Source organism: Fundulus heteroclitus, chromosome 16 (assembly GCF_011125445.2).
Source record: "Fundulus heteroclitus isolate FHET01 chromosome 16, MU-UCD_Fhet_4.1, whole genome shotgun sequence".
Classification (NCBI taxonomy): Eukaryota; Metazoa; Chordata; class Actinopteri; order Cyprinodontiformes; family Fundulidae; genus Fundulus; species Fundulus heteroclitus.
Window position 1 is genome coordinate 13,225,142 of NC_046376.1, and position 26,181 is coordinate 13,251,322.

General features: G+C 41.2%; 1 protein-coding gene across 1 annotated transcript; it reads right to left on the reverse strand.

The window, feature by feature from the left end:
- Positions 1–393: 393 nt before the first annotated feature.
- On the reverse strand, positions 394–23,386 carry LOC105937378 (C1q-related factor). Its single transcript, XM_012878656.3, has 2 exons — positions 20,408–23,386; positions 394–2,253 (listed from the first exon to the last, which is right to left on the reverse strand). Exons 1-2 carry the CDS (start codon positions 21,032–21,034, stop codon positions 2,074–2,076), a joined length of 807 nt encoding a protein of 268 aa, XP_012734110.1. The 5' UTR covers positions 21,035–23,386; the 3' UTR covers positions 394–2,073.
- Between the last annotated feature and the right edge of the window lie 2,795 nt (positions 23,387–26,181).

The following is a 26,181-nucleotide window of genomic DNA, read 5'->3' on the forward strand; positions in this document are numbered from 1 at the left end:
CTTTTTTTTTTTTTACTTCACCACTTGATGTTGCTATAGTTGGAAGGTCATTATCTGCAAGTGCACTTTTTTTTACAGATATAAAGAAGCTCCAGGAATAATTTTGGGTCGGATAAACAGAAACATCGCTCCCCAAATGCCCCTCACCCTAAATATACTTCTCTCCTTTGAGGGAAAAGATAGACGAGGGATCTGCCGATAGGAATATTTTTATTATTATTGTTTGCTCTGTGAGTCCATTATTAAGATTCTGTGCTTACACAGAACAAGGAACACAATTTTCCAGTCATAATGTTTGCTTTAGCTAGTTAGTCTCGCAGCGTGGATGAGATCCTTTGAAAATCATTTCCCCTAATTAGTGTATTTGGGATTCAAGAAGTCTCTTGAGACGAGTCACTCAAAAAAATCCCATTTATTATTTAAATGTATTCAACAGTTCCAAAAGATAAGATAAACAAGTCATAGATTTCAATTACAGGCTGTTTGTTCATCTCTCCGTATCTATAGAGGCTCCACCCAAAAGAGCACAATCTCATTGGCTGCCGAGTTAAATATGTGTCATTGGCTGTAGCACAGAATACTGCAACTCTGGAAAAAAAAAAAAAAAAAAAAAAGAGTGATGTAGTTATGGCACATGCGAAAGGACAGACACGCACATACTGCTTCAGACACACCTACACATAAACACACAGTCAGACGTGCAATCATGAGAGGCAGTCAGTTTCACTCTCACACAAGCTGTCAGGGCTCCATGTTGAATAGATCTCACCATAACGCCTGCATATCAGCGCATGTGCAGCTAATGAATGGATGACATCCAGAGATAAACGCTGAAACAGAAAAATTGCGCACTCATTGTTACACTGCTCCAGTGGCTTCCTTACCCCAACCCACCCCCACCCCCCAATCCCATCACCACCACCACTAATCTGCTGGACGCTCTTTATTTCTGCCCTCCGCATCACAGCCAGATTATTATTTTTTTTTTTGTTTGTTTCTTTGCTGCCTAAGAAAGCTCAGAAACCAGCATTGCAAGGAAAAAGAAAGGATCAGTGCTATGCGACCCGTGAATGTTAAGATTTAACTTCTTCACATGGCTTGTTGTGCCCACTGAAGCAGCAACACGAAGCCAGAACAATGAAAAGATTATTTAAAGTCTGCTTTAATCCAAAGAGAAGCAGGACATTGTGTGACAGTGCAAGAGACAGTGTGAGGGGCGCGTTATCTATACGAGATGTTACCTTTTCCATATATATATATTGGAAGTGCAGAATGTATAATTATTCTCCACATGAATAATATATACAGTAGATACCTTGTAATACCCAATGATGAAGGAAAAACACCCACCGCAATAAGATACTGAAAGTCATGATTTAAATATTTCTTTTCCAGTTGTTAGATCTCTTATATGCATCACAAATTACATCTCTCATTCAAACAGGATATCTTCACAAGGGACAAATATATTCTTTATATTCTTCTTCTTTTTTTTTCTAAATCTCTGTTGTGTAGAATAGTATGCATGTCAAAAAAAAAATAAAAATAAAAACACCATCTAGGTAAATTGCACAGAACAACACTACAGGTTTCAGTCAGTCCAGTCCACTGAAGGTGCAGCTGACTGCCGCCGCTGTGGAGCAGAGAGGTGGAGCCGTCCACTTTTTGCAGGGTTGCCGTTTCTGTTGCTATCTCTGTGCAATGGAGCAGGGCTAAAGAGGAGAGACACTGTAAGTGAGGAGCTTCAGACACGTCGGCATTGTGGAAAGGGGGTGCGGAAAACCAGCCCAGCTAACACCCCACTCCTCCCACGCCACCTGCTAGCTGGTCTTAGCGGGTCCTCGGGGAGCTTTCCATCCCGGCTTGGCTGCGGAGCCTGGATGTCTTGGCTGATGGAAATGAAGCAGAGGTGACTGCAATGATGGAGAGAATTAGGAAAACTAGAACGCATTCTGGCTTCTTTTTTTTTTTTTTTTTAAACACACACAAAGTCCCCCCTCCCCTCCCCTGTTCATGAAACTCTGTCTCTGAGTATCTTCCTTTTTGACAGTCGCCGTGTCTGTTTGTCTGTTCTCAGTCCGCGTAGAGGATGAAGCCAGAGAAGGTGCTGTACTTGTTGTTGTTGCCACCGTGGGCTTTGCCTCCGTCTAGCTTGATGTACACCTCATCGCCTGCGTCCAGATGGAGGATGACACTGTTTGAGGCGTAGTCATAGTTCTGGTCGGCGTCTTGGGCAATGGCACTCGCACGGACCTGCAGAAATGGGGGGGGGGAAATGAAGCGGAATGGATGGGCTTGTTAGGTACTCCATATGTACATATATAGCTCAATTCACACAGCATATGTTCTGAATCAGTTGTCAGTCTGTCTTTCTTTTCAGACAGCTAGATACTAAATTTGGAGTTAATCTCAGTTTTAAATCTGAACTATAACACCTTGCTAAGACAGTACATTCTTGTGAAAGATCGTTAAGATGCCCATTTTTGGAAACAGGCATAGATAGATATAGGGAAATGTGAAAGCATACAGTTTACATTTATCATGAAATCCTTTTCTCTAGTAAATATTGTTTTTTAGATTTTGGATGGAGGCATGGTGATACATCCAAACTACAGAATATTGCAAGTACTCACCCAATTAAAGCTAGGGTGTGTGTTTTATTTTAGAGGCTTGTTGATAATTGTTGCTTTAAAGCTGCTGGATGTTTTTACAGAACTTACAAAAATCAGAAGGACGATTATCACACCTTACTGTGTCTATGTATTGTTTGAATGAAGAACGATGACTAAATATTATCTTTTACAACATGTGCCTGTTGGTATCTGCAGTTCTAGTGACCCGGGTGATGATAAAAAAGAAGAGGTTCCAGCAAAATGTAAAGGTTTAAATATGTCCCTAAAATGAGTTCAAAAATACTTAACTCAGGCAAAGGAGTACCCATTTCACACAAATTTTGTCACATCTTGTTAAAACTAAACAAAGCATAACTATCTTGCAAAGAGTCCTGCTTACTCACCCCATTTTCATTATTTAAACATTTTATCATGTTACAACAAAAACTTTGGTCTCTTTTATCAGAATTTTATATGATACACAAAGACAAAGAAGTGTATTACTGTGAAGGGAAAGAAGAAGAATGTATGACTTTAAAACAAAAATAACAAGTGAAACTCTAAACCATTATATTGCAGCTCTGTGGCTTTCTGTAGTTATAGAGCCATATTTATAACAGAAATAGAAATGTCCTTAGCGTCCCAAAGAGGGGAGACTCAGATGTATCAGCAGCACGGAAACGTTTACAATAAAGAAAAAGACCGTACGGGTATTAAAAAGGGTATTCAGTGTGCAACTGAGAAGGGTGATTTTGAAAGTGTACAAAATACACATGTATACTTTTGCTGCTTCTAACAGGATGTTGTTTATGATTGCCTGTAATTAGATGCTTTATCTTCCCATCAATTATGACCTGCATCCCTGTAGCTGCTAAAGACTACAGGGACAGATCACACAGCATGATGCCGCCAACACCTAGTTTTTCCATGGGTATGGGCATCTGAAGACGATGTGTAATATTAGTTTTCTGCAACCAGTGTATTACGTATATGTGGGCAACAATACAAATGCACTCCACACTTTTCAGATTTTCAAAAAAAAATGCATTGGTGTGAATCCTTTTGTAAGGTTCTATAAAAACATACTAGTAGGCGCTCTTGAAATGGTGTAAACTGGTGTGCGCTCTATTAACTTTTTATTCTTATTCCCACAAAATTACTGTAGATATCTGTTGGCAAAAATATTCTTCCATTACACCTGTAAGAGTCCTTCAGTAAGAAATGTTAACAAATTTTCACCTCTCTGAATCCGTAAGTTAAACTTTATACATTTCAATTAATTTTTAACACAAAAACAAAGTCAGCTAAATGAAATATTCAGGTATTATTCCAGCTTTTTTTTTTTTTTTTTTTTGGTAAGGTGCATTGAAATAACATTTGTTGAGAGTTTACAATATAAATCAACATAAATTGAATTGAAGTGGAGGTTTAATGCAATAAATAAATAAAAAATGCATTGATAGCTTTAGAGTTTTCACTGTCACGTGTCGATGTGCCCCTGGGCAAGGCACTTAACGTCAAGTTGCCTACCGATCTGCATATCAGTGTATGACTGTGTGCGTTAGTGCAACTGGGTGAATGTAGTTATAGTGTAAAGTGCTTTGAGTGGTCAATATGACTGGAAAAGTGCTACGGAAGTTCAGTCCATTTACCATTTACTATATATTGTTGTGTTTGGATGTAATTTAAGTAAAAAAGGGTTTTATCATGTTTAACATTTTTATTGATGGTTATTTTCAATATAAAGAAAATCAATTTATGACTTCCACATGAGACAACAACAAAAAAAAGAAACAAACAAGAAAATGTCAATGCTATGGACAGAATTAACCAAGAGGCGGGTATTTATTTATTATTCATGATATAATTTCTACTACTTTGAACTAATTCAAATGCAATCAAACAAGTGAAGCTCAAACTGTGACGGAAGGAGAGAAAAAAACTAAATTGGGTGAGCCTTGAAAAGTTTTAAAGTGTGAAGTTAAAAGAATTATTGGACAGAGCTGACATTTAACCCACAGGACCTACAAGAGGGACAGTCAAACCTCAGCCCTTTCTGTCAAGCAGATTTATGGTTTCAATTGAGCCAGTGGTCTTTCATAAAAAAAAAAAAGAAGAAAAATTGAGAGAAAAAATACTCAGGTTTAACCTTGGAACAAAAGGTCTGTGGAAAGAACGAGTCTCAGAAGCGCAACAGCACTTTTCACCGGGAAGGAAATCACTCAAAAATACAGTGAAGAAGCAAAATATTAACAACTAGGGCTCTCTTTTAAGATAAGCAGGAGTATCTGATAACAACTGACAAGGCTCATGGGAATGATCAGCATGACAAACAAGTAAAAGAGACGTGTTTTTCCATCTGTGTTTGCTCACAGAGTGTATTTCTGTGACAGTGAACGTGTGAGTGTGACTACAGGGCATTTGGTGCAGCTTCTCAGTATCCTGTTCTGGGTAATTAAGAGCTTCACTACAAACACTCAGCGTCTCTCTTGAGAGGAAGTTTCAGTGCAGCACCAGTCCTAAAATAAGAGCTTATTTTTCATGCATGTGGTTTGTGTGTATGATTGGCACAAACGAACACAACAGTATGTTTAGGTTTGACCGCTGCAGCATGAGGATTTTACATCATGCTTCAGTGTTAAAGTGTACATATTCTTTTAAACCCTACCTTTTCAGATTTAAATAATTCAGTTGTGGTCTATATAAATTGGAACTGTGATGTTTTTTGTTTGCATTTCTCATTACTGTTGCCCCACAGCCCCTCTTTTGCCCTGGCTCTGACGTGTGGCTGAGAGCAACTCAGAGGTGGAATCCCTTTAAATGCAAAAGAGGGACTTCACACCTCTCCAAATAACTTGATTTGATATGATGATGATTATCTTTAAAGATAATGTGCTGCATTAGGTCAATATGTTTCTGTAAATAAAACCTTGTGAAAAAAAAGTTCAGAATTTGTGTTTTTAGTATCTCCGTTGCTCTTTCAAGTTTGACGACTTGAAATTTGGGTTCATAGAACTTTCTTGCTCATAAACGAGTAGAGAAAACCCTTGAAGTCAAAAAATGCTGCAATTGCCTATTAGATAAACTTTAGATTGACTTGAACTTAAACCAAAAAGACCCGCATTGAATTAAAGTTTTCTTGAGGCGTTAATGTACATTGGAAGTAAACAGACTCCTTTGCTTTTCTTTATTCCTCTCGGACAATAGAGATGTTTGCTAAAGGACAGATATAGATAATCAATGGCATTCTGCAGTGCAACAGTGCCACTTGATCTCAGTCCAGTTTAACATCAATATATAATGAAAACCAGACTGAAAGCAATAAACTTCTGGAACAAGTAAGAGGTGGATGTGCTTAAAGTGCAGCCCTGGCAGAGGCTCGTCGGGGTCAGTTTTTGTCAGCGCATCATGAACATTCAAAATGAAGACATTTAGACTTTTAATAAATTGAATTTCACACTGTATCTGTCACTTAGGCTGTTTTTGGCTGCAGCAGGAGCAGAGGAGAGAGATGCATCTGCATTTGTGGTTCCATGTTCCTTTATATTCATTTACTAGTCACTAGTCCAGAACTTATGCAGTGCAGCAGATGTTTTGTGGCACTTTTGTGCTTACATTTAATATGATTAAACAAATAGAAGATGATACAATGGAAGCTATAAACCTGCAGTGAGACCAAAAAAAAAAAGAACAATCAGGGATTTGGGTTTTAAACATTTGTATCTTTGCTGGCTATGACAAACTTCACTGTGGTGCCAGTTCACCCTTACCAAGGCTAGTTCTAAGTTCAGCTCACAGAGTTAAAATGAATTAATGTGTGTTCATACTTCAGCACCTAAGCCCTTCACACTATGTTTAATATTAATTTGTTATTGGTAATTTACCCAATTCTTAAAATTAAACATGCGATAAGAAATAATGACACATAATGTTTCAAATCGGAACAACACACAAAACGGATAGCGTCCGTGATGCCCCCCCCCCCACACACACACACACACACACACACAGGTTGCCAAGTCAAAAGAGGCGAGGAAGTTGAGCAGCTAGATTAAAGATGATGAGCGAAGATGATTCAGCCAAAGTAAGTTGGTATTGTTGAATAATCAGCTTGCCTACAGAGAAGCGGAGATCCTCAAAGGGCCAACAGCCAGCCACTATAGGTCCATGGCTGCTGTGAAATGCAGCCAAATACACTTCCCACCAACCCCATTGAATTTTCACTTACACAGGACAGGTATATGATGTTGTATTATGTCCTATTTCTCTTACTGACTTCCATGTTAGCAGCCTGCTGCTCTTTTGCCAACGTAAAACACCAAATGCTGCGCTCTCTTTTGGCAAAGCTGGGCACTCTCAAATGATTGGCTCAGGAACCAGGAAGTAAACACGGGCTGCACTCTTAACCGGAGTATTTCCGGACCGTACCTCTAAGGCCACACGTTCATACCCTACGTGTGGCCTACATGTCCGTATTTCTGTCCGTACGTTCTATCCGTTGACTCCTTCATACCTCCGTCCGTCTTTTATGTTGAGGTGCGCAATAACCAATATTTCCTCTAGGTGGCAGTGCTGGGCGCCAATAATTCGTCATTGATCAAACATGGAGACGGTCCAAGACGTGATTTTGTTGTATTTGCTCCGTAAGTAAACTTTTTGTTTGTCCCTGTGCCCCGGACACGACACATCATATATGTGTGGGTAGTTGCGGACAAGCTCCGCAAGTCGTTCCTCGAATACCGCCATTGTTTAAAGCCCAGAATTATAACATTCTTCGTGATTTTGTTGACATTTTGTACTACAAACTCAATAGCGCCCCCACCTTTTCCAGTAGTATTGCTCCGTATTGATCCGTTTCGTCCGTAATCGTAAGCTCCCAATTTTTGTGTCAAAATACGGACGAAATCGACGATTAGAACGTATGAAACACTCCACACGTATCCGTATCCGTCTTTTACGTGAGGTATGAATGGGCCTTAAGACGTAGTTGATGGAGACGACTGATGGTTTATAGGGAATGTTACTTCCATCCCAGGTGACACATGAGAATGATTTTGGTTAATTTTATCCTAAATATCTCACTTATTGCTCAGCAGGGAGTGCTTTTAACTTGGAAGGGAAACTCAGTAACCGTGACACGTATTGTGCATGAGGTTTTCTTTTTCTTCTTCTTCTCCAAAAGGCCTGTTTTGGTTGTGTTATGTGCTTCTTGATTGGTTATTTCTGTGTCTTGTTCGGCGTGTATTCTTTAGGTATTAAACGGTCAAAACAAAGGACAGCGTCTCCTTGATCCTTTCAAAGCTCCTGTCCTGTACAGAGGACATTAAGCCTTGTTTTTCTCTGCTGTACTTGCTCACTCTCTATCCCTGAAACCTTGGCAGTAACAAGTCAGAGCCATTGTTAGGATCCTGAAATATTGCAGGCTTAGCCCAACCCCAAAATAATTCACATTCTCTATAACAATGGCATAAATTTTAAAAGTATTCTAAAAAAAGAAAAAAAAAAACATAGAGGTGTTACTGCACCACTTCTTTGCCATTATGTTGGGTTTCTGAATGAATGTTAATTAAACTAAACAAAAAATATGTGCAACCTTTACATCGTTAGTCTTTTTACAGATATTTTAAACGGTCAATATTGTTATTTTTCTTTGCGATAGAGCCAAACTTTAGTTATCTTTTCAAAAATGCATCTCAAGGTAATTTTTTAGGTTTATAAATGCATATTGTACTCATTCATTTCATGTCATTTACTTACTTCAATTTTTTTTTTGTTCAGCCAATTACACTGACCTATGAATTATTCAAGCAAAAACTACATAAAGTAGAAGATTAAATTAGGTCTGACGCTTCTCATAGGTATCTGTCCAGTTTCTGTGAGATTTTATTCTCTTTTTCTAGTCAAGCCTGACTCATATTTTGTTCTTAACTTGTTTGCTTTGCTGCTTTCTGAAGCACACACCGCTAAACGTGCTCTACAAATCATGCACCATTCACATCAGTTTAAATCAAGTCAGGTATTTACACAACAAATCTTATGTCAAGACAGGCAGGTTCGATTCACATCCAGTAATATAGCTAAGACCAAACAATGTGCACAGGCTGAGCAATGTAAATAGGTGAAAAAGAAATCAAACTCCAGATAACCTAACTTTAAAATACTGTATTGAGTCTGCCACCTGAACAAGAGATAAAAATACAGTCATATAGGTGTTTGAAAATGTCCTTTTTGCTTTTTGTTTCGTTGGGCTTTTTTTTGCTTTGTATGTTATTAAAGTTACAGTATGCTGCCTTTGCAGCAAGAAGGTCCTGGTTTTAAATCCTGCCCTATGGTCTTTCCGGAAAAAGTTTGCACATTATCAATGTAATAATAATAATAATAATAATAACAATAATAATAATAACTATTATTATTATTATTATTATTATTATTATTATTATTATTATTATTATTATTATGACTATTTGGTTAACTGGTTACTCCAAATTCCCCTCGTCTGCATGCTTCTCTGTCCAGTGTGTCTTTGCGTTGCCCTGAGATGAACTCACCACCAGTCCAGCTCCCTCCTCTCAATGACTGCTGGAGATAGGCGCCAGCCCACTGGGCCCTATTAGGATAAGCTGGTATAGAAAATGGTTGGATGCTCTAACAGAGGGATTTTTTTTTCCTGTTTTCATGACAAAAACATTTCAGATCCCCTTATAAAAGGATAAAAGATATTAAAAAAAAAACTTTCCAACCCATGGAGGAAACAGTTTCGCTCTACTGTAACTGCAGAACAGGAGGGAACTTCTTGTCCTCCAAAAGTCTCAGCAGCACTGCTCTAACTTGGAAAAAAAACCGGTCTAATAACTGCATGATTAGTGAACTAAGACACTGTAAGAACAATCGCCAGCTGCCGGTCCCCAAGAGTGTTTAGCTCCACAGTCTACGTCCATTATGTCATCACTTTTTCTGATGAGGACACTGCTTCATTTCCTTCAAAACATCCGGGGCTATTTGGCTTCAATGCCGAATGCTCAGAACAAACTACCCTGCAGTCAAGTTTAAAATTAGGGGAGAAGCAGACATTACCAAAAGCAGGACCCCACAGAGCCTGAATGGGGCAAATGTGTTCACACCAAGCCATTAACCTGACTGTTTTCTGTCTAAGGAAGCTGATAATTGTCCAAAAATGTCCAAATTATGCCCAAATAGAGCACTGTTCAAAGTCATCAGTTTCAGCTTATCATTTTGAAAACAGCATCAATGTTCTCCAAAAAAAGTTCCCCCTGCTCATGCACAACACTGACTAGTCACAAACGCCATCTCAGTGCAAATAAACAGCTACTAACTAACACAGTGTCACCATTTGTTACCTAAATTGAGTGTTATTGAATAAAAGGATCTTTATTTTCTCCAGAGAGGAAAAAAATAAAGCATTGCACGTCATTCGATGTTGCCAGTGGTTAAACAAGCCTATTAGTCACACAGTCTATTCAGTGAGGACGAATGAAAATCAATAGTTTCCATATATTAAAAAAGCGTTTTTTTTTCTTTTTTCTCCCTTTGTGGCTCATTATGGAAAGTGTCGAGTCCACTGTTCGCTACGGCTTGTCTCAGGTAGGTGTGCAAATGCTTTTCGAAGGTGGGGGTGGGGGGTGGTAAAACAGCGGTTGTATTGACAAATGTTAGAGGAAGTGAGGAAGTGTCAATAATACAGAAAGTTACATTTATTCTAAATGAATGAACCTGCCGTAGGTTCATCTTAAAGTCAGAAAACACGGCAGATGTCGCATATTTCACTTTCCACCTTTCTCTGTCAATGCACAGAGCTTTAAGTTAATCTACTCCAGTTTTTTTTTTTTTTTTTTTTCAAAAAAGCTGCAGCTGGATCATTTGTTTGTGAAGAGGTGGGAAAAGTCTTATTAAAACAGCAAACGTAAAGACTTGCCTGCATGAACTCGTGAGCAGCCAGTGGTTTGATTAGCTGTTACATGAGAACGCACAAACACTTACAGCAGCCATTTAAATTGGCACTAGAGTTAAAAAGGGTTAGCTCTAAAGAGGGAAAACAGGGAGGGAAACGTTTCAGAGCCTGTTTTCCTCCCCAGAGGAACCCAATGAGAGACTCACGGAGGCGGTAGCCGCAGGTCATAGAATCAAACTGTTCTTGAAATACTATTTAAAAGAAAAAAGGGTTTAAGGAGTGAAGCCCTGTGTCTGAAAACCTGCATTTTTAACCCGGACAATTCAGATCTTGAGCAAAAGTGTTTTGTTAACACTTCATCTCCTCAGCATCATAAGAAGCACTTAGATGGAATATGTTTTGATCGCAGCCCTGGAGTTTCTTTCACGGTGAGATGAGGTGTTACAGGTACAAATTTCAAACATAACGCAGCAGTTTCAAACATGTACCACTCGCAGCTATGCTTTTTTACGTCTCCTGTTATCAACTTAGTTGTACGTGATAATATTCCACCCCTCTTAGATTCCATGTGACGCCTTCTTACGAGTTATAAGACTCTCATTTCACTGTGGGTTTCAAAAAGTCTCAGCCGTTCTTAGCTTTATTCGCAGCTCACTGAATTGAAGATGCATCTGCGCGGGGCGAGGCTGGCGCTTTTTCTGCCTTTTAAACAGAGCTTCTTAATGAAGAAAAACATACAGGAACAGAACAGAGGCCACATAGAGCCGTGAGATCACGTTGGAGTCGGTAAGCCTTGGCCCTATCCAGAGTGCCCTCCCACACACTTTGAAGCTTGAATAGTCTTTTTTTTTTTTTTTTTACTGCTCATAAAGGATCTTAACTGTGTAAAAAAAAGACCCAGAAGTTCTTCAAATGCCACCTTGATAAGAGCCGGTCAAATTCTCTAAATGTTAGGCAAGGAATGTATTTTATCACCTTATGAATATCAACCATTATAGACCCTCTTTATAAAAAGTAAATGAATAAAGTTTCTTTTGTTAGTCTTTGAAAGGAGGAGTAACCTTTGCTTTATTTCTTTTTAATCAAACATTTAATGACATTTACAAGGGATATGTCACATTTGCTCATTTTGCAGTCTTTGTGGAGCTGGTTTTATAATTGCGAGGACATTTTTTTTTTCTGACCTTCCTCATGATGAAGACAGCACACTTCACATTTACAAGGAAGTCCTCAAGCGCAGTTGGGTGTTGAACCTGACGGTCGCGATGCGGCTGCATTGGAAACAATGATGTGCTGAAGGTTTCTCAGGCTTCTCCGGAGCAGGGCCCGGGACAATAAGTGGAGCTGTCGCTTTAAGAATCTAAACTGTGCAATACTTTGAAAAGGTCGTGAGATGCAGGAGTCATATATATATATATATATATATATATATATATATATATATATATATATATATATATATATATATATATATATATATATATATATATGAATTGTATTTTATTTTATTGTTTATCCACATGATTAAATCTAGCACAGTTCATATCGATGTGCAAACAACGCCTCCCACTGCGATCCTCGGATGCCGGGCGTCCGGCGCATATTAATATGATACGGCATGCCACGAGTGTGCAAAGTAAACACCATCTTATTAGAGGGTTAGTGCTGTGGGCCTGCGGGGAGAGGCAGCTGATGACGGCTCTGGAGGATTTGTCAGCTGGGATTTTTAATGAAATTTTCTCAAAATATTTGCTTTGCAGGTAGGCGCACCGGAGCACCGGTACCCCTGGCGATGTCAAAGACGTGTCATATAGTCGAGAAATTCTCTTCATTAGGCTTGTGAAGAGATACGTTTTTTTTTTTTTGTTTTTTTTTTTACATTTTTCTTGGGCTCTTTTGGATTTCTTTCGGGTTTGTCTGTTGTTGTTGTCGGTGGAAAGGAGTCACGCAGAACGAAGCCAATAAGCAAAGCCCTGGTTAAAGTAAAATCCTAAAAAAAAATCCAAGCTCTTCCATGGCAGTATTTTTGTTTTATTTCAGTTGTTCTGCTCTAATGGTTTTCACGCCCGTGTGAGGCTAACTGCTGCGCCCCCCCCCCCTCCTCTTTTTGCTTTTAGTGACACACATGCATGGATAAAGACTCTATTTTTGAAATAATGATGAGGAGGGCCTCTTCTCTGGGCTTTTGTTTTCTTTGTGCTTTTGTTTTCCTCCTCGCCGTGCCGAGAACTTGTTAGGGATCCGAGCCCAGGGTTCGCATGCAGGCAGCATGGCAGATATGTAGCTTGTGAGGAGCAGGACAAACAGCCGACTGGCACTGCGCGACCTTGACACAGAATATGTAGAGGAACTTTGACAGGACAAACAAAGCGTGAGGCCGCGGGCGCCTGCCTCAGCGATGGTAAATGAGGTGTCAGCGATGTTGTCTTCCTTGTGGCTGCTCGTGCGTGTTTGCATTCGTCACATCATCAGCGTGATGGCTTTGATTGAATAATGTTCTGTCTGTGGACAGAGGATCCAGGGCTGCGCTTTGGTTTATTAGTTAATGCACGCCCGTAGCGGGGAGCCGCGGATTCTCTCAAACTTCCTTCAACTCGGGCAATCTGAACGTGAAAGACGTCGCAGTCGTGAAAAAAATCGTGCAATCCTGCGAGAAACGATGCGCCACACTTGAGTTCATGGGTCGGAAGAAGAGACTCGTCGCTCAACCTCTGTTAAAAACGACGCGGCGCTCAATCAGCGTAACATTGCACCGAGCATTAATTGTAAATCAGCTTATGAGAATCATCATGATTTAATGTTTGATCTGTTGTTTGAGAAGTCTGAAACGTCTCACCGGGGCAGTGATCTTACAAAAAGGCTTTGTCTCAGTGACAAGGACGTGTCTTGTGGCTTTCCTGTCGGGGGGATTTGTTGACTTGGTGTTGAGCCTCCATTTTGGATCAACGAGTCTATTGGTCCTTCTCAAATCAAAGTGTGCAGCCGTCTAATTGTGTTTGAACATTCCAGCCGTGAACCGCATGCCTAATGGCAGCTTAGATGGCTTTGCCTTTGCTTTCTGAGCCCTGATCCAACGTTTCCCGGCCCCACACGCATGCGAAACGCACACAGTAACAAGGATAAAGCCCGGAGACAGGCTGCAGATTCATCAGCATTTTCCCCGCTTCTTTTCCTTGCTTTACACGCATAAACAAGGGGTTGCAATTCTGCTAAAATAATGAGACCGGGAGGCTACGATGATATGCAAGAGAATTGTCGTGTCACAAAGCACCATGTGTTACAGTTTCATTTGCTGGAGGAAACCTAAGTCAAAACATGGTAAGAAAAATGAAATGGTAACAGGAGATTTGCCATCTGTCAGACGGGAGTACAAAAAAAAATCTCCTGAATTAATTTCGCCAGCTGTTCTCCTCGTACCTGCACAGCCTAATTTAAAAGAAATCAGCATTGCTGCACAAATGTCTCTCCCCCCTCCAGATAAACTTGCTTAAAGTGGTTCTAATATTACCTCTGGCGCAATATTTCATCAGTTTATTGCATATATCCCAAATCCTTGCACCCAGGATCCTGCAAACTGACAGAATATGGGCATCAGAAGCTGGTAATGGAAACGGATAGCTCAGCTAAAAGAAAACAGTGCTGGATAAAAGGGCATCAACTCTGACCTACCATCCAGCCCCTCTTTTCTTTCCCTTATCTGACTCATCACACTCAGTTAATTACTAAGGCTTTCTGCCACCAGCACCAACACCAAACCCTTGATCACTGCTCACTGAACTGTCTGAACTGAGTCCTTAACACAAGGCCCGTTTTTTACAGTTGAGTTCCTCGAAAGCCCAGAGGCACACAGATCATAAAAGAGGGACTATTTGGGAATAAGGGTTTCTGTATTGGATTGAAGGGGGGGGGCTCCTGCCAGGTTGCTTATGATGTATGTTTTTCATATGGCGGCCAATACTCTCCGGGCAGCTCCAACTGTTTTAAATTTGAGGAGGGCAAGAGGTGTTAAGCACTCTGAGTTATGCAGCAGACAGCTAAGCCATTTTAAGTCATCGACTTGCAGCCTTCCCGTTAGGAGGGAGAGGATAATTGTGGGTATCAGTAAAGCCTGAATTCAGGGGACATCTAAATGTCAGGGGCGTGGGGAGAAACAGAGAGCGATATGTTTGCATAAGAGGTTCAGGGGCACTTGTCGATCTCCCATATGGCCCTCATTATAATGAAGAAGCTTTGTGAGTCAACATTAGTGCATTCTTGAGTCAGCCAGTCACAGGAGACGGGCTTATTTTAGTTTGTATGTTTTGGCTTGCTCTGTACATGAGACAATACACATTAGCATTATATCACCAGCTTCCTATTCACATAAATCCATGCATGGGGGAGACTGTCAAGCTGTAATGTCTCTTCATTTAAAAAAAAAAAAAGGAGCAGGTGCATTTTAATTAATTAGAACAGCACTGAGAATTCAGTTAAGTTCAGCAACTTAATTTAATAAAGTGACACTAATGTAGATTTTAGACATACTGTTTATTTCTTCACTGACATACCTCTAAGCAAAATCATATCAAATGACATGAATCAAAAAGAAGAATTGTCAATAGAAGAAGGATTATGGTACATCAATGTTATGGTCTAAACAATCATCTCTGCTGACCTGACAGCAAAAAAAGTTATTGTCACCCCCTACAAGGACAATAAGCCTCAAAAGTTCATTATTAAAGGAGCTGGATGTTCAGAGAGTGCTGTATCCAACCACATTAATCAAAAGTTGAGTGGAAGGAAAAAGTGTGCTAATATAGGTGCAGAAGTAATAGAGAAACCTGCAGCCTTGAGAGGGGTTGTGAAACAAAGTACTTTTGATGGTTTGGTAGAGGTTTGTAAGGCATGAAGTGCAGCTTCACTATCTTGCTAAGGCAAAGGATTGATAAGACCGTATTGTTGTTCAGTTGTCCACAATCCAGTTAGAATGAAAGTAAATGTGTTTTATTTAGAATTCAAGCACACAGTGTGTGGAGGAAGAGTATAGAGGCTGAAAATCCAAACTGCTTGAGGACCAGTGTGAAATTGTCCCAATTAGCGGGTATTTGGGGGGGGGGGGGGGTCCATGTCATCTGCTGGAGTTGGCCCGGTGTGTTTTATCAAGGCATAAGTCAGTATAGCTTTTTACCACGATTACAGCACCACCACTAATGGAGATGCTGATTTCATTATCCAGAAAAGCCTGGCCCCTAGCTACTCTGACAAAGGTACTCCTAATGACCATGTTATTACGGTGCTTCATTGGCCTGCAACCTCCTCTGATCTGAAACCCATAGAGAATCTATGGAGTAGGCATGATGGGAGAGACACCCGACCCAAAAATGCAGACAAGCCAAATGGCGCAACCAGAATTCCCTTAACACCTCAGGGCAGAACACGGATCAACCACTTGTATGCCACACTGCGCTGATGCAATGATTCATGCAAGACAAGCACCAACCGAGTGATTATACCGTGGATTTATTGAGGTGCAACTTCGTAGTTTGTTAACATTTCCGGGAGTAATTGAACTATAACGGAGAAAATGTTGGGCAGTTTTCAAACAACTTCAAAAGCTTCTCCAAGAAATGATGGATTTTCTTCAGCGCGCTTCCAGATGACAGCCCGATGTCATCTTGACATTTCCAATCTGTGTGGTATTTTCTAACAACGCGGGCCAATCTTCATTTAATAGCTCTCGCACCTAATTAGGCCAGCTCTAATGTTCCACTCGGCAGAGTGTCAAATCCAATGTCCAATTACACAGCAGATCAAGGCCAAAAGGTCCGCCTCCGCTACGTCTCAAGCTGATTATAGAAGAAGTGCCATGATATACACACATCGCGGAAAGAAACAGGTCTGTCAGAGGAAAGGAAAGAAAAGCATGCACTCTCACACATGCATTCGCACATAAGGGGATCAATACCACAAGCAAAAAGGCTGAGGGACTAAGGGTGGCTTTCTCAAACCCCGCTTGTCTCTTTCAGACAGAGTGCCTCTGTTACACCGGGCAAACACACAAAGGCTCCTCAGTGCACAACGAGGAATCGCAGGTCTAAACATTACCAGAATGCTAAAATCAATCAAGCCAAATCAAGTATTGCCGTAGCGTGGATGCTTTGAGTTTGAAAAATAAAGAGATACCGTCTGATGTTATGTTAATAGGTTTAGCGACATCTCTTTTTTTTATTGTTAACATCCTTCTGACACTCAACACAACAGAGCCAATCCAGATGGCTCGGCTCCCGTGTTAAATGTTGGAATTGTCACCAGATGCTAAACACTGTGCGTGGGTTTCACCTGGATGTGCTGCAACAGGATAAACAATCTGTGCTCGTGTGTATCAGAGCTGAAGACCTCCCGGAGGCGCCTTCACGAGTGGAGATGGTCTGAGACGAATGGTTTGACAAGGAAATGACATGTGACCGTACTAAAAGCCAAGCAATGCTTAATGGCTAAAAGAAGAAGGAAGGTAGGGGAGGGGGGGGGGTGAAAGTTTTCCTTAAAAGCAAAGTTTGAAGGGAGGCAGCATACTTTAACTCATTGTGCTACACAGCAATGCATCACTTGAGAACAATGAACAATACGAAAGGCGCTGCATTTTTAGCGAATCGATTGTGAGGTGTCACAATCCAATTCTCCCTCGCTCCCATTTTCGGAACAATACTTTTTCTTTTTTTTTTTTGCCTATTTCTTTTTTGAAGATAAAAACTTTGTGCCTCTAAAAAGGGGATCTGTGGACTGTAGAGGAGATTTGGAGGGCACTGCACTGCTGGGGTGGGTCGAGGCAGCGGGTTAGAAGTGCCGGTGTGTGTCGGTGTTTGTGTGTAGGTATGAGGAGTAGACTGCAATGGTAATTGCGAGGGAAGAGACATGTGCACGAAGGACGTTGAGGCTTATTAAAGGAGGAGACAGAGTGATTATTCACTATGGTCCTCTTGAGACTGACGCTGAAGTCATTGCTTTTAATTAACTCTGAAACGGTTTTGCGGATTAATAACAATATTAAGAAGGGAGCTGAGAGGAGAGGCGCAAACACATCCTGGATCTGGTTCAAGCTTTTTAATTACAATTAAATCGACAAGATGGCACAATAGAACAATAACCGTGTCTTTTCTGCCCCTCTTTTCTTTTCCCCGCCGCTTAAAATTTGTCTTCATTGTCGCTGCCAAGTCCCAGAGAACGTGTCCCAGAGACGTCGCAGCAAAGCATTGATTCATTAAAGCAAGTTTCAGATCCTAGGCTTAGCGTCCAGAAGTGAAAGCAACGAAGGAGGCGAAGCTCGTTGCAAAGTGAATGAAGTCTGGTGGGCTTGCATGACGAGTCTGGCATGAAGATTGTCCAAGTTCTGGGGAAATTGCTGGGGCCGTCCAGTCGCGTTGTACCAAGCGAATAGAAGCACAAGCGGAAGCTGAGAAGAAAGAAGGCAACTTCTAAAACTGGAAGAAGCACATGCTGAGGTGAAAACATCGCTGCGCAGGCCCTCAGAATCCCAACACTTGGCTGACTCCAAAAGAAGATAAAACACTGGTATTGTTTGCAATTCCCCAGCCTCCTTTGTCCCCCACTCAAAGAACAGCTTTTTGCAGCTTTAATGAGCTGAGTAAAGCACCAACGAGGCCATAGGAGCCTCTGCTCGACTTTCAGCACTTCATCAGCGATGAAGCATAAGTTGGACAAATATTTATAACCATTCACAGTCATTTACACAAACTAATCCTCAGGGGGGCTCCTCCATTAAACCAAGCACGCCACCTAATAAAAACAGTGAGAGGACTGCTCATTTATGCATAAGCTGCGCATGCATGGGACAGAGGAGGACAGAGACAGAGCAGCAGTTGCCACTTTTAAAACATTACCCAGGTCTCAGGAGATGAACACTGTGCTGCTAACTTAAGTACCTCCACACCTTCCTCTGGAGAGTAGAATGAGGCAAGAGCAGAAGGCGTTTTTATAGGAACATATGTTCCTTTACCCCCTTCTATATATCAGTGCTTTTACACCCACTCATAAACATTACTGTTGAGTAAGGCATTATGCCTAGAAGGTGATCGCTGCAACTCTCTTTTGATTTCTCGCTGAGAATATGGTTGCGGGTAAATAAATTAACCCATGGCTCCTTTGGTGAGACTGAAGGTTCATGTTGATCCCAGCTCCACATATCAAGACCTTGACTTGCACAGTAGAAACCCCACCATGGGTTCTTGTGTCGAAGATGTGTGTGTGAGAACTTTTTGAGCATCTTCCTAAAAGCACAGACCCTTAAAAGGTTTTGACTAAAAGCGTGATGTTTGGAATGTTTTTTGTTTGATACAATGCTCGTGATTTATCTCAAATTCTTTGACACGTGTTCTCCACAGACGAGAGTCGTCTATGCAAACTACAAACCTCTACGAGGATTAAGTAATGTGTTTTATGTATCAGTTTATGCTGCAAAAGATTGAATAACCTCCAGCAGCTGTATGTCCCATCACATCAGTGCTTGTCTCTGTGCATAATTCATTGTGATTTCATGTGACAGGAAACAAAGTACAGCTGAGCTTAAGCATCAATTTATACATTAAATATGCATTTTTGGGAAGGGCAACACAGTAAGACGTCTTAATTTGTCATTTCTGATGATTGTACACTGTATTAGCCAAAGCATCTGCCAGAAATGGTTAAAATGAAGCATTTTGCCTCGTTAGATGCAACTGTAACGAGGTTCATGTGATTTCAGGCAGCACAAAAATAAATACTGGTTGTCTTTAAGTGCGTAATTTTTGCAATCCAGGATCGTTTTGGACACAATCAGCCCGAACAAATTGAGTTACACGCTTACATCCACAACACATGGCCGGTTAAAATATGGTTCTACTGTCAATAAGTTAAAAAGGGCGACGCGTTTTACAGTCAAACACGTTTGCTGGCGCCACTTTGAAGAGAAAAAAGATCCGACGGAAGGCTGGAAGTTGCGGAGCGTACTGACAGGTGCGTTTGGAGAGGACCCTTCCGGGTGCACAATATTGTTAGAAAACGAGGCATCAAGGAGGACGAGAATAAATCACACAAGCGCATTTAACACGACTTTGAAAGTGGATGCGTGCAGGCGCAGTAAGGCAACGGACTCCGACAAGCGTCCACGCCTGGATGTAGCGCATTATACATCCCCTGTCTGGAGTAGCGGTTCCAAGACTACAGAAAAAACTGGCACTCCACAAACTAATAATAATAATAATAATAATAATAATAATAATAATAATAATAATAATAATAATAATAATAATAATAATAATAATAATAATAATAATAATAATAGATGATTAATAAAATAAGTAAATACAGGGTAGGAGGGAGATGATTATTTATTTTTGCGGCTTAAAAAGAATGTCTTCTTTCATTTCATTTCCATTCCCGCTTTGAAGTGCTCCGAATGACAAGTTGCCACAATCTGCGCCGTTCATTACTAATTTTAGAATAAACGGACTGGGAGAGAGGAAGAGAGAGAGAGAGAAAGAAAAGAGCGGATCTCCGGAAGGTTTACCGGTTAAAGAATAAAGGATTTACTCGCTCTACGAGCTCAGCCTGCACCATCTTCTGGATCTCGACGCGCGGTCATCTCCAGTCGGGACCCATCAGTCGAGGAAGAGACGCTTTGCCACCAGTCATCACTTTTTTTTTCTTCTTTTTTTTTTTTTTTACTCCAGGAGTGATGTGCGCCACAGCTGCGCGCTCTCAACCGGACTACAAATGCCCCCGCTTCCTTTCCCAACATCTCCCTTTTTATTTGGAGGCTTTCTGGTAACTTCAGCCAAAACATGGATCTCAGAGCGGGAGCGCCGCAGGACAGACAGAAAGTGAGGAAAAACTTTTAAAGTAGCCCACTCACCTGGCCGTTCTTGCAGAGGTCTGCCCACATGCTCGTGCCATCCCCTCCTCTCATCAGCACATGGTAGATGAAGAAGTATGTACCCGGTATGCTGCAGATGAACTTGCCCGAAATGCCGTCGTAGTTGTTGCCAAGGTTGGTGACCACGTCGTCAAACTTTAGGATCTCGTAGCCTTCGTGCGGGTTTTTAAGCCCGGCGTAGAAGGCCACCCGGGGCACTGTGCTGTAGGTGGCCGTGCTGATAGCTCCGTTACCCCCCAGACCCAAAATCCCAGTCCTTCCATGATCCCCTCTGTCACCCGGGGGCCCGGCTGGCCCCGGTGGGCCCGGCTCGCCGGGAGGTCCAGGTGGTCCGGGTGGTCCAGGCGGTCCGGGCTTTCCTGGCCTGCCAGGCTTCCCCTGTGGGCCCTGCTGCAAGGTGGACGGCGGCAGAACGTTGCTGTGGTCAGTCAGTGCCTCTGCCTCTCCCTGCAGACCAGTGGAGCTGGTGCTGCTGGCCGGTGTGCCCTTGTTCAGGTAAGGGTCACACACCATACGACAGGTGCCCAGCATCTCGTAGTGGCTGGCATCTGTACTCACGGAGCTGACAAGTACTGGGATGAGCACCACCAGTACCAAGACCAGCATAACCCCCACAGCGGCCGCCACCAGGGTCTTCCTCCCGATGCTGAGTCGGGGAAGGGGCTGCGCAGCCAGCGTGGGTCTCCCGGGGGCGGAAATGGTGACTGTTTAGTGTGGGGAGCCTGTCACCGAGGAAAGGAACCCGGAGATCCCAGGAAGAGTTGCGAGAGGAGCGGCGAGTGTGTGAGGGTGAGACAGAGACCCACATACACTTAATACAGCTTGCTGCTCCACTCAGTCACACTCAAGTAGGCGAGCAGTCACTCAAACATAGAAAAAGACTTAAGGAAACCCAAGCATACACGGGGAGGCATTCAGCGCATACTTACAAACAGAATGTGACTTGTGAGAAGAAGCAAGAAGTATGCAGAGCCCAGAGGAATGGAGTGAGAGACAGAGGGAGCGAGACAGAGGGAGGGAGAGTCAGAGAATAATGAGAGTGGGTGAGTGTGAGAGATACAGAGCAGCCACTGTGAGTGAGTGTGTGTGTGTGTGCATGTGTGTGTGTGGTGAGTTTGTGGTGCCGTGTTCTCAGGCTTGGCTTTTTATATGGCAGCAGCTCCAGAGACCCCCACTCCCCCCCTCCCCACCCCCACCCCTTGCTCCCCCTTGCCTGCTCCTGAAAGGTTGGTGCGGTTACGTCCCCTTTTTCTCTCCAGCTCGCTCAGACGAAGGACTCTCCAATGTGCAGCCTCCTGAAACGCAGAGGAACCAACACAACGCCCTGGCCACTTTGTCTCTCCCTCTTCGCTCTCCTTTCTCCCTCCTTCCCCCACTTGTGATGTTGTTTCTCACCCTCTTGCTTTCTCTTCTCTCTCATCAACATCCAGCCTCTAAAAATAAAGCTGGAGCTGTAGAAAGACAATCCTTTCTCTCTTTTTTTCCTTTTTCTTTTCCTGGAGGTGGGCTCTGAAGATTTATGCATATATGTGCAGAGAGACACAACACTTCAATGTACCGTGCCAGGAAACGCTAGCAGCTTCTCGGAGGAAGAAATGGTGCTAAATGCCAAGAATCAACTTATAAACTTAAAAGAGCAAACTCTTTGGTATCACTGAGAAACCTTGGATCAAATTAAAAATCTGAAAAAAAAAAGAACACGCTCGTTGCTTTCTGTCAATATCCATGTTTCTCCAACTGAATCTACCAAAAATGATTTCTTATTGGTGTCTTTTTTAGAGCATCGATTTCATGGTTTTTATCAAATCAAGGGCCCTGTTTTGGAGAGGAAAAAATCAATGCGGAGCAATGATGTAATTTGTTTGACATTTTCATCCCTTGGTGTGATGAACGGCGAAGTAAGAAAGCAAATGACAAGGTGTGTAGATGGCAAACATTCATTATGAAGGGTTTGTTAAGTTTGCAAAGGCTTAGGTGTTCTGTGGTTGCGGTCTAATACATTTGGGGAAGCAATATGGATGAACATAAGATGGATGGACGTAATTTGTTATAGGAACTGATGGCTGGGGTCAAAAAAAAAAAAAGAGACAGTCAAGGTCGGAATCTGTGGCGATGTTTTGGCTTGGAAAGCAGTTCAATACAATATACATTAATATGTTGTTAGTCATTCAGGTGCAGCTACAGCGCTGTGAAACTGCATGGCCACCGAAGAGATTTCCTCTCTATTTGCTTTTGCTGGACATGCATGTTTAAGATTATGAAGTAAAACTAGCGTAAACACAAAATCCAGTTTTCAAATGATAATTTCAGTTACTGAGCAGGAAAAAAAAAAAGCCATTTAATCACGGGCGTGTGTGAAAGTATAAACACCTGAAACATTTTAATGGTGTGGAAGAAAACAAACAAGCAGAATTTCATATGGGGCTGATACTTTTTCACAGCGCTGTTCGTTGAATTTTTAATATTAACCATATGTTGTTTTTAAAACATAAGAAAACCTTGTGTAAATATGTATATACTACCAATTCACTGAAACTTTTTTAGTAGTAAAGTCAGCTTGCATGCTCATTGGTCTGTGAAAATCTGCCAGCTCTTGGTTTTCTCATATAGTTGCCTATTTTTGGCTGGGGACAGTTTGTCCCTGAGCTGGACGGAGATCTTGCGATGGATTGAGATGGATCAATGAGCAGGATGGCTGATTATTTGTCACCACTACACTTGACAGATCGCCAGTTATTTTTGCAGCATTTCTGATTCCTCATCATCATTAAACTTCAGCCGCACATTCATTGAATCATGGGGTGGTTGTCTAATTTGTCACCTTGCAGAGAGTATGATTCTCAAATAACTGGCACACAGGTGTGGCTGGGCTGCATATTTGCCTGATTTGTTTTTACTCCTCATAACAGTCATCGAGTTTGTCTATATGAGGAAGCACACAGACCTAAATTGGTTTTTGGGGGGGTTTGCTTAAGGGGGGGGTTTTGTTTGTTCTTCACACCTGCCAGCAGTAACTGCTGGTCATATCGCTGGGATCCAAATATCTATGAACCATAGAGATCAGACCGCATTGGAGAGGACAAACAGAGAGCGATTGTGATGAAAGCAAGATGAAAAATGGATATGAAAGCAATCGCAAAAGAACAAAAATGTAAAAATTGGGAACGTTCAACGCTGCCACAGCTGATCTTTAGATCAGCTAATGTGGTTTGTTTTGCATCAGAGCATGAAGAGTAGGAGAAAATGGATTGTCAACACAGGGTAGCAAAGAAAGATATCTCCAAAACGTTCTTGCTGTAATATCCAAATCCAGAAGTGACATTTGGAAAGTGTTTGTCAATTCAGTGAATCTTTTTAGATTTTTTTGTAGGAGTAACACAGGCTGACAAGAAACAGAACAGCTCAGTTAAATGATTTACAATCTAAAATGCGTAGTACGAGTATGTATGTATGTATGTATGTATGTATGTATGTATGTATGTATGTATGTATGTATGTATGTATGTATGTATGTATGTATGTATGTATGTATAGTTATATTCTATAAATTTGACAATGTGTAACAATGTGGTTCGTATGGAGGATTAAGAGTACCCTTAAACAGGTATTAAACATACTTTTTTATTGCTGTAATGTAATTTTCTAATAAAATGTAAATGTGTTTTCAATAGTTGTAACAGGAAAGTCGTTGAAACAGATATAAAGTCTTGAAAACATCAGTCTGTGTGTGATTAATCTATATAATGTGTTTGATTCTCTAAAATAAATGACATTTTGAATAATATTCTAATTTATGAAACTGGGCTATATATGTTTTGGCATGCTTGTTAAAGATCTTTAAATACCTTAAAATAAGTGTATCTTATTGGACTACCATGATTTCACGTTGTTTCACAGGGTGAAGAGATAACAGTTTTAGACAAAATCGTCATTTTTGGGTAACTAACATCTAGCAGTCATGAGGATGAAGTCACAAAAACAGCTACAACTACCATTAACTCTGAGTACATTTTCTTTAACATAAAAAGTAACCCTTAACCAATGCTTCTGTGTTCTTGGTTTAGTTTTTCTCTGCATATTTTGTCTTCTAAATCTCTCAGTTGGCCGCAGCAGATGGTTGCACAAAGTGAGACAGGTTCTCCTTGAAGATCTCTTCCTCTCAAAAGGTTGTTTCTTTCCACTGTCGCCATATACATGCTAAAAGTGAGGAATTGGTCCAAAGCTAACAACTTGATGAGGTCGCCAAGCCACTGTTACCACATGCTTGCTCAAATGTAGCGGCTGCACTAAGCTCATTGACTCAATGCAATTAGCAGGGCTCCTTTAGATAAAAAACATCTTGCCAAATAGCATTATAAACCAAATTTAAAGTCTGATCAGAAAGACTTTTTGTTATCCTGGGAATTATGGTCCTTCCTTCCTGAAAGTAGTGAAAACATTTTGTATTCAGAAAAATGAGGTTAAAAAAATGTATCTCTGTGAGAGCTGCAGACTCATACAAACTCTGACCAATCCCTGCCGTTTGCCCCGAAGAGCAGGGATTGGTCAGAGTTTGTTGAGTGTAGTTTCCACTTGCTGGTTGCACATTTGCACTTCTAGTATTTATGTATCCAGTTAGCTTGGTGATTAGCTTTGGTGTTAGCTGCTCATTGTAGCTCTGCTCTCACTGTATACTTTTAACATAGTGGAGATTTTATTGACAGTAGACTGACAGGAAAGGGGCAGAAGAAGGGGAGAGACATGCGGCAAAGAACTGCGGGCCAGATTTGAACCCGGGTCGTCCGCGTTGAGGACTAAAGGCCTCCAAAGATGAGTCGCGCTACTTGCTACGCCACATGTGCGCCCCAACCATGTACAAGTTTATGAGAAGATGAGGAAGGCCTCGGTAGAAATAAATAAGACCAGCATGGATTTGGGAGATTTCTTTTACAAGATCCCCCCCAAAGAGTGGAAGAGCAAGGTAAGACGGTGTTGCGCATGCACAGTTATTTAAAAAGGGACTTGGGGAAACTTACAGAAAAATCAGCAACTCTACCTTTAATTGCATTGTTTCAAAATCAGTCAATCTGTAATGTATAACTGCATCTGATTACATCAATTGATCTTATGGTATATTTTTGTTGGTTGTGATGGAATTTGGTGTGAATTTCTGCTGTGCAAACATTATAGCAGACAAGCACATTTGTGCTTTGTACTGAGATTAAATTACACAGAGAGGAAATGCATTTGCTATCTATGGGTGACTTTTAAGAGCAGTTAGTTAAACTGAATTCTATTTAAAGGTATCCTAATAAAAGGGGCTGGACAATGGCATGCCACATGTTTTAGCTGAAAACACATTTTGATTTTAACTTCAGAATCATTAGTTTCTTTGAGTTAGCATATCACATAAAATCCAAATAAAATGCATGTAAGTTTGGGGTTGTAACATGACAAAATTTGTAAATATTTAAGTTCCGTGAATACTTTTAAAAGGCGCTCTAGACCTGTTCTGCAAAGAAAAGAACAGCACACAAATATTGGCACATTTACTGGATGAAGGCAGCAACAGCGTAAAACCTTATGTGCATCTGAGAGATGCCACGGGGTGAGAAAATGGCAGGATTGGAAAACCTGGGGACTGGAGCAGGTTTTATGGCACTTAGCATGCTTTTAGTGGTGTGTTTAAAATCTGAGACCCTTGTGTGTAGGTTGGTCAGTGTAACTGCTTAGAAAAGCAAGACATTGAGATAGGTTTAAAGTTATAAAAAAAA